The 12,690-nt window shown below is 31.7% G+C and overlaps 1 protein-coding gene across 5 annotated transcripts in view; it reads left to right on the top strand.

Moving 5' to 3' along the window:
• Positions 1 to 12,690, top strand: part of LOC148620832 (centlein-like) — a 65,103-nt gene that overhangs the window by 15,403 nt on the left and 37,010 nt on the right. For 3 of the 5 annotated variants that reach the window (XM_088574668.1, XM_088574665.1, XM_088574666.1), the window contains exons 7-13: positions 2,382 to 2,408; positions 9,942 to 10,023; positions 10,482 to 10,585; positions 10,904 to 10,960; positions 11,537 to 11,634; positions 12,268 to 12,377; positions 12,632 to 12,684. In XM_088574668.1, coding sequence (XP_088430794.1) covers positions 2,382 to 2,408; positions 9,942 to 10,023; positions 10,482 to 10,585; positions 10,904 to 10,960; positions 11,537 to 11,634; positions 12,268 to 12,377; positions 12,632 to 12,684 — 531 coding nt within the window. Of the gene's footprint in view, positions 1 to 2,381; positions 2,409 to 7,376; positions 7,389 to 9,941; positions 10,024 to 10,481; positions 10,586 to 10,903; positions 10,961 to 11,536; positions 11,635 to 12,267; positions 12,378 to 12,631; positions 12,685 to 12,690 lie in introns of all 5 variants that reach the window. The other 2 variants (XM_088574667.1, XM_088574669.1) reach the window with 2 other exon arrangements.

The raw sequence follows: 12,690 nt of genomic DNA, 5'->3' as shown, positions 1-12,690 counted from the left end.
CTGCTATTCATTGAACAGAGATCTATACAGGCTGATGTAGAGTAAATTTTGATAGTTTTATGATTGGAAAACTGCTAGGAAATTGTATATCTTTTTTTAACTAATTGTCTCAAATCTAAAGTTTTATAAACAATCTGGTTTGTGATTTCTGAACCCTTCAAAGACATTTCTCATTTATGTAAAAATTGAATTAAACCTGAAGTGCTCATCTACTTTTAGTTTATTTAGCAACTATCAAATAATATTGCTGTAGTCATTTATTAGCAGAAAAATTGTACAAAATATAACATTTCTATTGCATTAGTCAAACTGTATCGTTCCTATATATGTGCTATCGCTGTATGATCACAAATTTCATCTGTCCCATTGTGATCATACAAAGCTACATTCAAGCGACAAAATGCAATTTACAACGCTATTCATCAAAATAAAGATCTTTAATTTTGTCTTCGGAACGTTAGATCTTTCCTTCTGAACACAAACATTCAGACGACTCTAACGACTAAATGAATTTCCAAACATAGATGAGCATTTGGGAAAATTACAAAGTACACGGCTGCCCAATCTACAGAATTCATCGACTGTCACTACACATAAACTTGACAGGACATGAAATGAAATAAATTTGATTATATACAAGACATAAACCCTCAAAGCAAGGACTGCAGAGATAGGCAAATATAAATTGAAACTAATGGCCCGACTGTGTCGTTAGAGAAATCGTAATAGATATCCACATGGCTTTTCCCAAGTGAGCACTCGATCAATTTTGCCATTGACACATTAAAAAAGAGATAAAAAGGACAGCAAAGTGCTAGGTTTCTAAAAAGGCAAACAATCCTAACTGAGTCATAAAACTTTGACAAAATTGCCGATCCTTGAAAGCTTATCCTCTCTTTGTCCTTTTCTTCCTTGAGTTTGCAATCGTAAAAATCTATATTATGTCCCTTGGAGGACATTAAACGGAGGAAAGACAAACATGCAATCGTTGAATCTCTTGCGACGAATCAAGTTAATAGAGTTTGCTTCTTGTTGAAGTGATGTTCTGGTAGTTTTCTGCTGTCACATTTCATTCTATCAGTAAAGTGTACACTTGTGACAAATAAAATACTATTGGATTGATTCCTAACGAAGAGAAACATTTCACCATAACGTTTATATGTTCCTTAAGAAATCATTTGTTTGAATAAATATGTAAATTTGGTATATCAAGTGACTATCTTAACGGGGCAAGGACATGAAAATAGACCATTCTAATTTTGGGAAAATAAACTGTTGCCATTGTTTTAAGAGTGATTTGGAACCAATTGTCTCTCTTGTCAATCTACTCTTCTTATGAATTACAGTTTTAGGTAAATTTCAATTACGTCTTTTATTAGGATTTTATTAAATAATGTTTCAAGTTTTTCTTCACAAAATGAAAATTTGATGCATTTTTGAATTATTGTGATAAATACAAGCATGCAATGCTTTCATATTACTGGTTTATGGCCTTTTTAAAGTTTTGTGCTGACTACCGGCTTTATGCCCACAGCCTTAAGCGAGTTAACATGCATTTAGCACATATATATATATTTGAATATGAAAATACAAATGTAAAAGGGCTTACGGGTAATGTATTTATTTTTAAAAACTAAAAAAAAATATTTCTTTTAAATTGAAATATGAAATCATGAATAAAAAACAACCTTTTCTAGATTAAGATTTATCTAATGCATTGTTGAAATTATTGCCCAGAATCCTTACAAATACAAATTGCATGTATATGCTCTATGCTAATGGATAGTGTTAGGGTAGAGCATCTCTAATGCTGAACTGAATTTCAAAGTCTTGAAATTGTTTCTACTGCAAATGACTGGCATTCCACTTATTGATATATTTTTAAATAAACGAAAGCAAATAATGCATTTTACCCGAAATAACTGGTATTTAGAAGTAGGACAAATTAGGGAATTGATAATATTACTATACAGAAAGTAGACAATTGAACGACTGGCATTTTGAGGCTGTTATGGTAATTAAGGGTCCAATATTCTTTGTGACTGTCATCTGAAATTCGATCTGACCTGTGGAGATCAAGTGTCGACATTGTCATTCCAAATATGACAACATTCCGTGTGGTGAAGATTAGCAGTAAATAACGTAGGATGAAAGACTAGTATGGGTTGACGAATTTCTCACAGAAAAAAAGTGACATATTTTTTCTGTAATGTTATTAGCAAGAGTTGTTGTGACAATGATGATAATGGCTGATTAACGTTTGACAAAGCGTTAAACAGTTTGCCGACATTTTTGTTCCACAATGTCATAGAATGGTCTCCTTCGGGACTCAAAAACTGTCATTAAGGCAATTTTTTAATCAAATTTTGAAATGGTTTTAGATGATACTTTGGGACTGGTATAAGAAGGTAAATTGTTTTTTGTTCAATTTAGTTTTTGCTTATCTAAGTTGACAAGTTTTTCTGGCTTGATTTTCCAGTTTGTTGATGTTCATTTAAGTTCTGTTGTACCAAAAGCAATCCATAAATGTCTGTATAAGGAAAAATGGTTAGGTATTTTGTTGGTAAGTATGTTTTTAGAACTTGGTAAATGAAATTTTAGCAGTACATAGAAAAATGTAATTAAAGACTTTCAGGGCAGATCAGTTTTGTGGGGGATAAATGAAATGCAGAGCAAAGTGATGCAAGACAATTTTTTGGGGTAGAATTGTGAAAAATCAAGATTTTATGCAATTTTTTTTTTTATTTTAGGGGAGGGAAGATCCAGGCCTGTCTATTTCTGTGCTATATCTAAAGAACTATCTGGTCTTCTTCTGTATACATGAATGTAACCTTAATTAACTCAAGCATCTGTCTAAACCATACAAATTCTACAGTCCAAAAGGATTTGGTTTAGACAGGTTTTGCTGTAATATATTAACCTTTCTGGTAGTAGGCTGTGCCATGATCATGGTTTTCCTGCAGCATTCCTCTGTCAAATAGAAAGTCATGTACAGCTCTGTAACATTATGCATTACTTTGATGGGAATGTCATAAAATTTGGTTCTATTTCTTTAATGTTGTTAAGAAGGAATTGTATCACAATGTTTTCATATTGGATGTCAACGGCTTTGATAAGTGCCAATGAAATATGGCTTTCAAGGTCATAGGTCATAGATGATGGCGTCAAATATTTCAAATTTTGAGAAAGGCTACAGAAACAAGAAACCAAACTGTGGTTGTTTGTCAGAATGAAGAAATGTAATAACTCTGAAGGTAATTGTGACAATTTTTTCGTCCACAACCCATAGAAACAAATAACAAAAATGACAAAACATAATCAGAATGGCATCATTGCACATGACAAACGGCAGTTGATTTAAAGATGGAAAAAGATCAAATTCGTATTATGATCTTGTTAGAATATCGTTGTCATCTTACTTGCGACGGAGAATATTGACTTTGTAATACATGACATTTTATCATTTCTTGATTACAGGGAATTTATCCTTCATTTGTGATGACTTTTCTTATTTATAGTGTCATTTCATTGATTATGTATTTTATATGATTCATAAGGGTACTGAACTGTAGAAGATTTTGAAATTTTATACTCTGTTCATACATGCATGCGCTTTTCATAGAACAAAAGGGTGTACTGCTTTGTTGGGTGTTTTTTTTTTTTTTTTTTTAGGAAAAAAATATGAAACATCTTCAAACTATTTTGTAGTGCTAATTATAGCTGAAAAAAAATTCAAATTCCATTGTTCCTATTTCATTTAAGTTTACCTTTGCAATATATTCATCCTAAAACATGGAAGGCAGGAGCATTTAAAGCATACTGTTTAAGTACTATTGTTCGTGGGGTACCAATTTTCGAGGTTTTTTGCAGGTAGGTCAAACCATGAAATGTGGTTTCCAATGAAAAGGGGAATCCCATTGATATGTATGCTGAAAACCTCAAAACCACAAATTCAAGAATCCACAAACTTGTTATTCTTCCCTAATCCACGAAAAATTGGTATCCATCAATTAAAGTAATTTCACAGTATACAGTTTTGATGTTCCCTTGAGTAGAATGACCATTACATGAATAGAATGACCATTACCTGAGTAGAATGACAATTATTTGAGTAGAATAACCATTACCTGAGTAGAATGACCATTACCTGAGTAGAATAACCATTACATGAATAGAATGACCATTACCTGAGTAGAATGACAATTACTTGAGGAGAATAACCATTACCTGAGTAGAATGACCATTACCTGAGTAGAATAACCATTACCTGAGTAGAATGACCATTACCTGAGTAGAATGACCATTACATGAATAGAATGACCATTACCTGAGTAGAATGACAATTACTTGAGTAGAATGACAATTACCTGAGTAGAATGACCATTACCTGAATAGAATGACCATTACATGAGTAGAATGACTGTTACTTGAGTAGAATGACCATTACCCGAGTAGAATGACCATTACCTGAGTAGAATGACCATTACCCGAGTAGAATGACAATTACCCGAGTAATTCTTTAGGTAGTTGGACAATTTGAGAAGATTAGACAAATACATGTATCTATGAAATGAAAATTCTGAATGTTCCCAATGGAAGTTAAATATCCAATCAAGAAAGACTAATTATCTATCCCATGAAGTTAAATGTTTTACTTGCTGTAAAATACATGTAAACAGTAACTATATCACCTCCCTCAATGAAATAGATTGATTTAGCTTCTTCGGTACTGTCTATATGTTGTTAAGTCACACCTTCAACATAAAATTATTTTATCAGGAGTATTTTTAGATAGCTGAACAATCATTTATGATACTGAAATAAATAATTTATTATTTAATTTGATGCATGAAGTTATATTTAATTGTTTTATCGCAAAAAGGCATGAACTGAACTTAAAAATTTGTAGGTAATCATTGTATGGATGAGAGGCAGGCTGCACATGATATATTTTAGATGTAATCATTTTGTTTTTATTTTCTTTTTGTGCTGGATGTCATATTGGTTTCTTTGAAGTTTTGACATAATAATTTGAAATTTGTGTTTTTAGTGATTTCTTTGTTTATTTATGTTAAGTATCAGTCTTTGTAAGAATCATGCAAATTCTGTAATATGTGATACACCCCAAAAAGGCTACACAATTTTATTTTTGTTATTAAGTTGCTTTATAGGTCTATACGATGAAACGTATAATCATTCATTCCAATCTGTCTGCTCTTAGGAGATATTTTCGCCCTGAAGATCCAATGGTTTCTACTGTATTTTAGTGTCATTTACATAGTTATCTCCCTTAACTTTGAGCTGTACAGTACATTCTGTATGATTTATACCATTCATGAACACGGGTTCTATATACAATATAGGTACATTGTTGAAAATTATTGAAGATATGTGATGAGGCGACGGAACAGGTAGGAAATGCGAGGCTCTGCCGAGCTATTTCCCCCGTTCCAAGCCGAATACACATATCTTCAATAATTTTCGACAATGTACCTATATTGTTTTTATCCTGTTATATTAATAGTTTTGTGCATGTGTACATTTTCAAAATAAAATTTTAAAATGCACATCCCCCGAGGAGCCCCGATCGTTAAACCTGAAGAAAAAAAATAATAGGCATGGCGCATGACTCAGTAAACATTGAAATTCAATCCGCACCATATAATCCGTCAAAGCTGTTTGAAGAAAATAAGCAATGTATCAAAATTTATTTAATTCCAAGAGACAAATAAGTAAAATGAACAATAAATACAAATATTTTGAATGTTGTAAAGTCGATTTTAAGAACATTAAAGTTTTGAATTTCACGAGGAAGGTGGAAGCTGACTTGTTTCTGTTTGGTATATGGCAGTAGAGTTCAGGGGTGAAATTTGTGTTCAGGCAGTAATAAATCCAAGACCATAACAGTTTCCTGGTCATTTGTCTCTTCAAGAGTTTTATCATATTGTATTGCTTCAATTTCTTTAAGTGGGGACCAGTTTATGTTAAATTGTGACAGACACTCTGGCTCCGAGTCCGACATGACTGAAATGACATGGGGGAAGTCATCTGCAAACTGATAATGAATCAAATCTGAAGGAGATTTGGGATTTGCCAGATATATGACGGTGAAAAAAATACAAACAAAATCATTATTTGGTTTACATAAAATCTTTTATTTCATTCAGGTGAAAACGAAACAAAACAGCAAAAAAAAGATTAACCGGATACGCAATCGCAATTTGTTTATATCGTATCTATGGTGGTGGCCATGATTAATTTACGCATACCAGAAAAAAGTAGTTCTGCCTATCACGTGAGTGGGAGGAGCCAAAAAGTCGATAACCTGCTAATGTACGGATACAGCAAAAAAAAAAACCATATACCTTTATTCGTTTAACAAATATCCTCATTGCAAGATAAATGAAAATCCACATTATTTTCTGTTTACTGAAGCATTTTGAACAAAATATTCCAAATAAAAATATGTAGGCTTTGCAAACATGTATCACATTTTACATGATTCTTAGCTGGAGTACTACTTAAAATCAGTCATGCCTCTGTTTTAAGATTGTCTTGAAAACATTAAAGTGATAAGTGTTTAGTATTTGCCAGGTGGTCAGAAAGTGAAATATACATTTCTCAAGAGCCTGTTTATAAAGATTTCATAGATATACACCATATGACCATTTTATAGATTAATACACGTTTTAAAATTGTTTCAAACCAGCAAGTCTTTGACCCAACATTCTGCCAAAGTGAATAATTTAGTTAACTTCGGGGAATAGAGTTGGCCTTTCCCTTGATTGAATGGTGATTACCTGATGAAATGTCTTGGGTAGTTAACTGGACACTTGACTGGTTATATTTTCTTTTTATCAGACAGAAGTTAAAATCTCTTTTCTCAGTTGTCAAGTTAACTGCCTTCGGCATTTCATCAGGTAATGGTCGTTCAATCTTGGGAAGGTCAACTCTATTCCCTGTAGCTGTTTATGCTATTCATTGTAATAGTTTTTAAAATGTATAGATTAGTCTTGCAATAATATTGATATTTTGTTATTAACTGACAGTGAATCTCACTTTTTTCTGTTATTCTCATACTCTGTTTATCAGTGATATTTTTTTACCTAAATGCAAGGATCATCAGAAAAAAGTATTAGTATAGGTACATTGGACTATGGTTTCAAATCCTCTCATAAATCAATCCCTTTAAAGGTTTGAATAGGTAAAAGATAAACAAGCTAACATCTTCAATGACAGCTAACAGAATGCAAATTTTTAACAATATATATTTTTGTCATGATTGTCTTATTACATGCATGTTTCATAATTAATATGATCAAGCTCATGCCTTCTCTTGAAAAATGAAATATTTAACATTTTATTATTTCTAACAGGCTAATGTGTCGGTGAGATTGCTTTTCCTTTACTATGCATATGGAGCACAAAATTCTATTATTTCCCTCTGATTGTAGCTATATCACAGCTAATGAAACAGTTGAATTCAGGAAATGGAGTTGGTCTTACCTTGATTTACTGATGAACTCCCCAAGTTTGTTAACTGGACAACTGAGACAGAGATTTAAACTTTCTATCTGCCAATTACCATGGATTCAAATATGTTTGATATGATAGAAAGTTTATGTTATTTTCAGTTATTTATACCAGTTATCCAGGTAATAGCCATTCAATCAAGGGAAGAACAACTCTATTCCCTGAAGTTAACTATTTTGTTTGCTGTACAATGTTTTATAAGTTGTCCTTGTAATCTTTGGTAGTATTAAGGGATTCCACCTTTTTTCTGTTTTTTTTTATTTTTGTTTTTTTTTTTGTGGTATATATGACATTAATATTTACATTTAATAACCCTCATTTTAAGATTATCTGTGAAGGCAGCAATTCTCTTGCTTTTTTGTGTGGCGGAATATGTATTCAGAACGGTTTGTCTCTTATCAAAAGGATATTTTCTTTATTGCCTTGTTTTATATTTTAACATGCATTATTATGGGTAGATAATTATAAAGTTGGAGGTTGAAAATTGTTCTGTATGATTGTTCATGCCTGTTGTCAGACCAAGAAAAATTCAGGTATCAGTGGTTGATTTCATAAACGGTTATAAGTGAGAAAAAGATACATGTAGGAAGTAGTGATGTTGCTATATTATTTTCTATTATGACATCATCACTTCCAATTTATTTAAAACTCACATTTTTCAGTTTTTCATATGAAATACTAATAGGAGTTAGTATTAACAGTCCTAATACCATATGGCAATTTATTTTGGCTGTTGTGAAATTTAGCGATTTTAGGCCAAAAACGTATATGGAAAATTTTGCATTTTTAATTTTGGTGGATGCTAGGTACTTAAGCCCAGAGTGAATATTTTGCTGAGTTTTTGGACAAACTGCTAAAATATGCCAAAATTACCACCCCCCAAAAATTACCTGATATAGGATATCATGTCAACGTTAAAGAATTTTCACAGTATTCTATACATTGTCATTTCTGAATGACCTTGAATTTTGACCTCATTGAGACAATTTTCAATCTCTGATAGTTTTACTCTCAAGATATACTGGCCTGTTATATGCACAAATTAAAATAAAAGTAAAATACCTTATTTAACAACCACAGTTTAACATATCCATAGTTATTAATTATGAACCAGATTTTTATTTCTATAATTTGGTTGGTGGTTCATGTAGTGCAATTTATTTACATGTATATAAAACTGGTGTATGATGGGAAAATGAAATTTCAAAACTTTTGTGTTGGGTTTCACAAATACTTTTTCAATAGTTCCTTTCAGTTTTTTGTCAAGTTTCTGGTTAGTGACTTTCAAGTTGATTTTTTCCTTAATAATATGTGATTTTTTTCTTTGCATGCAGTTTTCCCAAATCTGTGTTTTTCATTTCACGTCCTTTATTTTTATGTACCAGTCCACAGAGACACTACCAATGGTAAAGTGATTTATGGTGTAGAAAATCCCACCAAACAAACAATGTTTTTTCAGTCTACATATGTTATAGTTTTACATTATGATATTCATTTCTGTATTCAGATCTGCACATTTGAGAAAATCATACATTTATCTCCCACTAAAACCAACCAAATCTAACTAAATCAAGACCGATAACTCTTTCAATTTTCCAATTTCATGTGCACTTTATATAATTTTTATCTCAAAAGTGCATTTATCAAAAGTAAAAACTAAGACTGGTTATGTGATCAGTAACTGCCTCTGAATAGGAAATAAAAATTTGGTGGGTTTTTAAGATACATGAATTGCCTTCTGTCTGATTTTTGGAAAGACTTATACTTAATTTCTCAATATTATTTTCATGCAGGTTGTGTAATGATTTCATGTAAATATACATGTATCTATTTTTTGTTCACAAACTACACTTGGCATGAGGCATGTTTGTATTAAGTGCACTTGTTCTACAAAAAAAGATAAATATTGTGGTTTGATTTAGAACCATTTAGTTTTGTAGTTATATCCTCAGATTAACAGAACTATGGTTCAACAAAGAAATGTCAAAAAAAGTTACTTTTCTCTAAGTCAGGAAAGAAAAAAAGGATTATTGACTACTGTGATAGTACTATTGTTCGTGGGGTACCGATTTTTGTGGTTTTCGTGGGTAGGCCAGACCACGAAATTTGGTTGTAAAAGAAAAGGATTTTCCCTTTGATGTGTTTACTGAATACCTCAAAACCACAAATTCAAGAATCCACAAATTTGTGTTTCTTCCCTAATCCTTGAATTGGTACCCATGAATTAAAGTACTTTCTCAGTATTCTAAGAACTTATGGTTGTATCAGATCTTTTAGACGAAACAGTTTTGATTTTACATGGAAAAAATTTGTAATGTTTTTTTTCTGCATTGTTTTGCAATCAGAGCCAAATAAAGTTTGAATAGCACTCAATGTATTCATACATGATTTATTACTTTTACTTTCAGTTAAGAAGCTTTGAAAACAGAGAAAGAACACTTGATGATGTTCGCAGATGTACAATTGAGAATTCTGAGAGGGATCGTATGGGTATGTACAAATGTATCTCTGGATAGACCTATTAATATCTTTATATTTAATGTATTACTTTTGTCGGTTTGGGATTCTTGGAAAGCTTCAAATTTTGAACTGCCTCAAATTTTTCCTTAAATTTCCAAATTCAAGCTCGCTGGGTAAAACTTTTAAATTCATGAAACTCTAAAATTTATTTTTTTGTACAAAACAGGTCCTGCATGAGTGCACAACACTATTGCCTTACTTATTTCAGTGCAAATTGAAATTACAGCATCTTTAAATAGAATTTGAATAAAACTGTTTAAACCAGAGGGACAAAAAATTTATTAGGTGAAATCAGTTCCCTAAAATGAGTTGAATATGAAAATAAAAACTAATTTCTGCAACACATAATCTCTGTTAGGCAGACATCTGCCTTCAAAAAACTTTTTTTTTTTTTGTATTTTAACATATATTGTGATGCTGTTACTCAGATTTGGAGCAGACAGTACTTGAGTTAAAGCAGAAGCTAGATCAAGAGAAGTCCAGTAGAGCCGAAAGTGAGGCTAACAGATATACACTGGAAAACCAGGTTCTGGTAAGTTGAAATGAATACAGTAATATGAAATTATTGCAATGTTCTTTCTGTCAAAAATCATTTCTTGGACATAGGCATGATTTTGGGTCCTGTGCAAATAAAGTTTATGGAAAACTTTATGCCATGTCTTGGTTGCATTTTTTCTCTTTCAGTTTTCATTTTTGTTGTTTTTTTCTTTATGCTGCTGCTTGTTTCTGTTCATTGCCATTAAAACCATACCTTTATGTCGAAATCTTTGACCCTGAAAGGGTTCAAGTTTATTTTGTTTTAAGTTGTAATTTTTGAAATGTTTGTGATTTTTCACATTTTTCGTTTCAGCTTCTAGAGAGAGATGTTACAGAGAAAGTCAGGAAATTTGAAGGAATGATAGGAGAGGTATCAACTCAAAATCCGTTAGAAAATATATGTTCATAGTTTGATATTTTTGGCAGAATTTCACATGTGAAATTTGGGTTGGGGGAATATTTTCATAACACTTTTCTCAGCAACTTCTTATCACAGCCTCTTGATATTTGGTATCAAGCATAAGATATTGGTCCCATATGATGGAGTTCAATTCCAGACCTGACTGACAACTACTTCCTGTTTAATGAAATTAGGCCATTTCTGTCTTTGACCCATATCTAAAGTTATTATTTTTCCTCTCACATACAACATACCGCTATTAAATTGCAAAATGATAATGAAACATGTTTAGATTGTTTTCTTTCTGAAGTTCAAGAGGTGTTTTTTGCAAAGGGTGGCCTTTCTATATTCCTTAGAACCAAATGCATTGTGTTAAGCAGGGGTTAAAATTTTTTTTTGGAAGACCCAAGCCCAGGCTTAGCCTAGGCTACATTTTTATTAAACTTAAGCCTAATCTACACCTATCTGACCATTCATCGACATAGGAAATTATTTTTTTGAACAAATGAAGACATGTATTGTTCATCATCTTGATGTTTTTTCCAGCTTGATGAAGCAAAGAAGTTACTACAACAGTATGAAAGTCAGACATCTCACATGCACAGGGATGTTTCTTATAAAAACCAGGAACTAGAAAATGTCAGGTATGATCAATTTTAACCTGTGATTGAAGTTAAAGGGAAGTACTTGCTAAATGCAAGTTCAAAATTGATTTTGCTGATAGAAATTATTTCCCCTTGTTAAATTTGCTTGTGGAATTCTGTATGTATTTAAAGTTCAGCTCAGAAATAACCCAAGAAACTTAGATTAAGCTAGTGTAAAATTTCAATACTTGATAAAATTAGCAAGTAAAAAAATTTCCTAAATTTGTTAATTTACTGTGGAGGAAAGTACATGTTATAAATTGAGGGATTCTATATTTTGTGATTCTAGATTTGACAATTATTACATTACCTGCTATGAAAGCAGGGAATATACAGTGATCCTGGTGTAGGTCCATCCATCCTTACATTTTCATCATAGTTTTCTTTGAAACTATTTATCACAGCTACTTGTTTTTTTAAAGGATGCTTTATTTAGGTATTTCATATCATGGGATTCAATTTCAGAACTGTTGTTATTAAATAATTTTGTTTCTTTTTGAACCATTAAGTTTCTGGGGAGGCAGCCTGGGATATCATTAAGATGATAAAACTTACATTTTAAGAATGTATGGTTCAGGGTTAATTTGAAAAGTAATGAACTTATATACTTCAATTATCACATTCGTTTTACAGAAAAGAGTTGGCAGAGCTGTGGGGCAGTCATAACCAGCTGACAGAACATTCTAGCCAACAGGCTGACTTGATAAGACAGTTACAGTCACTACAACAGGACACTCAGAAAAGTAATGATATTCATCTTCATTGTCACTTGTGTACTGTTGCTAATTTTATATTAAGGTAGATGTGTAATCAAGTATTATCATAAAAAGTTATATGGTTTACAGTGTATTGATTAAATTTTTGTTTTCTGACATGTAAAACTTAAAGTGCAGAGTGTTTTTATTTTTTTCAGAACTTGATTGTTCAAACAGACTTTTTGTATTAGTTGTTTTATATGAGAAGTTTGTACAATCTTCTTTTTTCATTATCATTATAGTGCTAAAGAGTCAAGAGGATGCTTATTCAATGGAAGCTACTTCTATCCAAGATGTAAGT

The sequence above is a fragment of the Perna viridis genome, chromosome 3 (genome assembly GCF_037379345.1).
Source record: "Perna viridis isolate PV_CMFRI_1.1 ecotype Kerala chromosome 3, ASM3737934v1, whole genome shotgun sequence".
NCBI classification, from domain to species: domain Eukaryota; kingdom Metazoa; phylum Mollusca; class Bivalvia; order Mytilida; family Mytilidae; genus Perna; species Perna viridis.
Note: the sequence above shows the minus strand (reverse complement) of the source record. Positions and strands in the feature narration are given on the sequence as shown.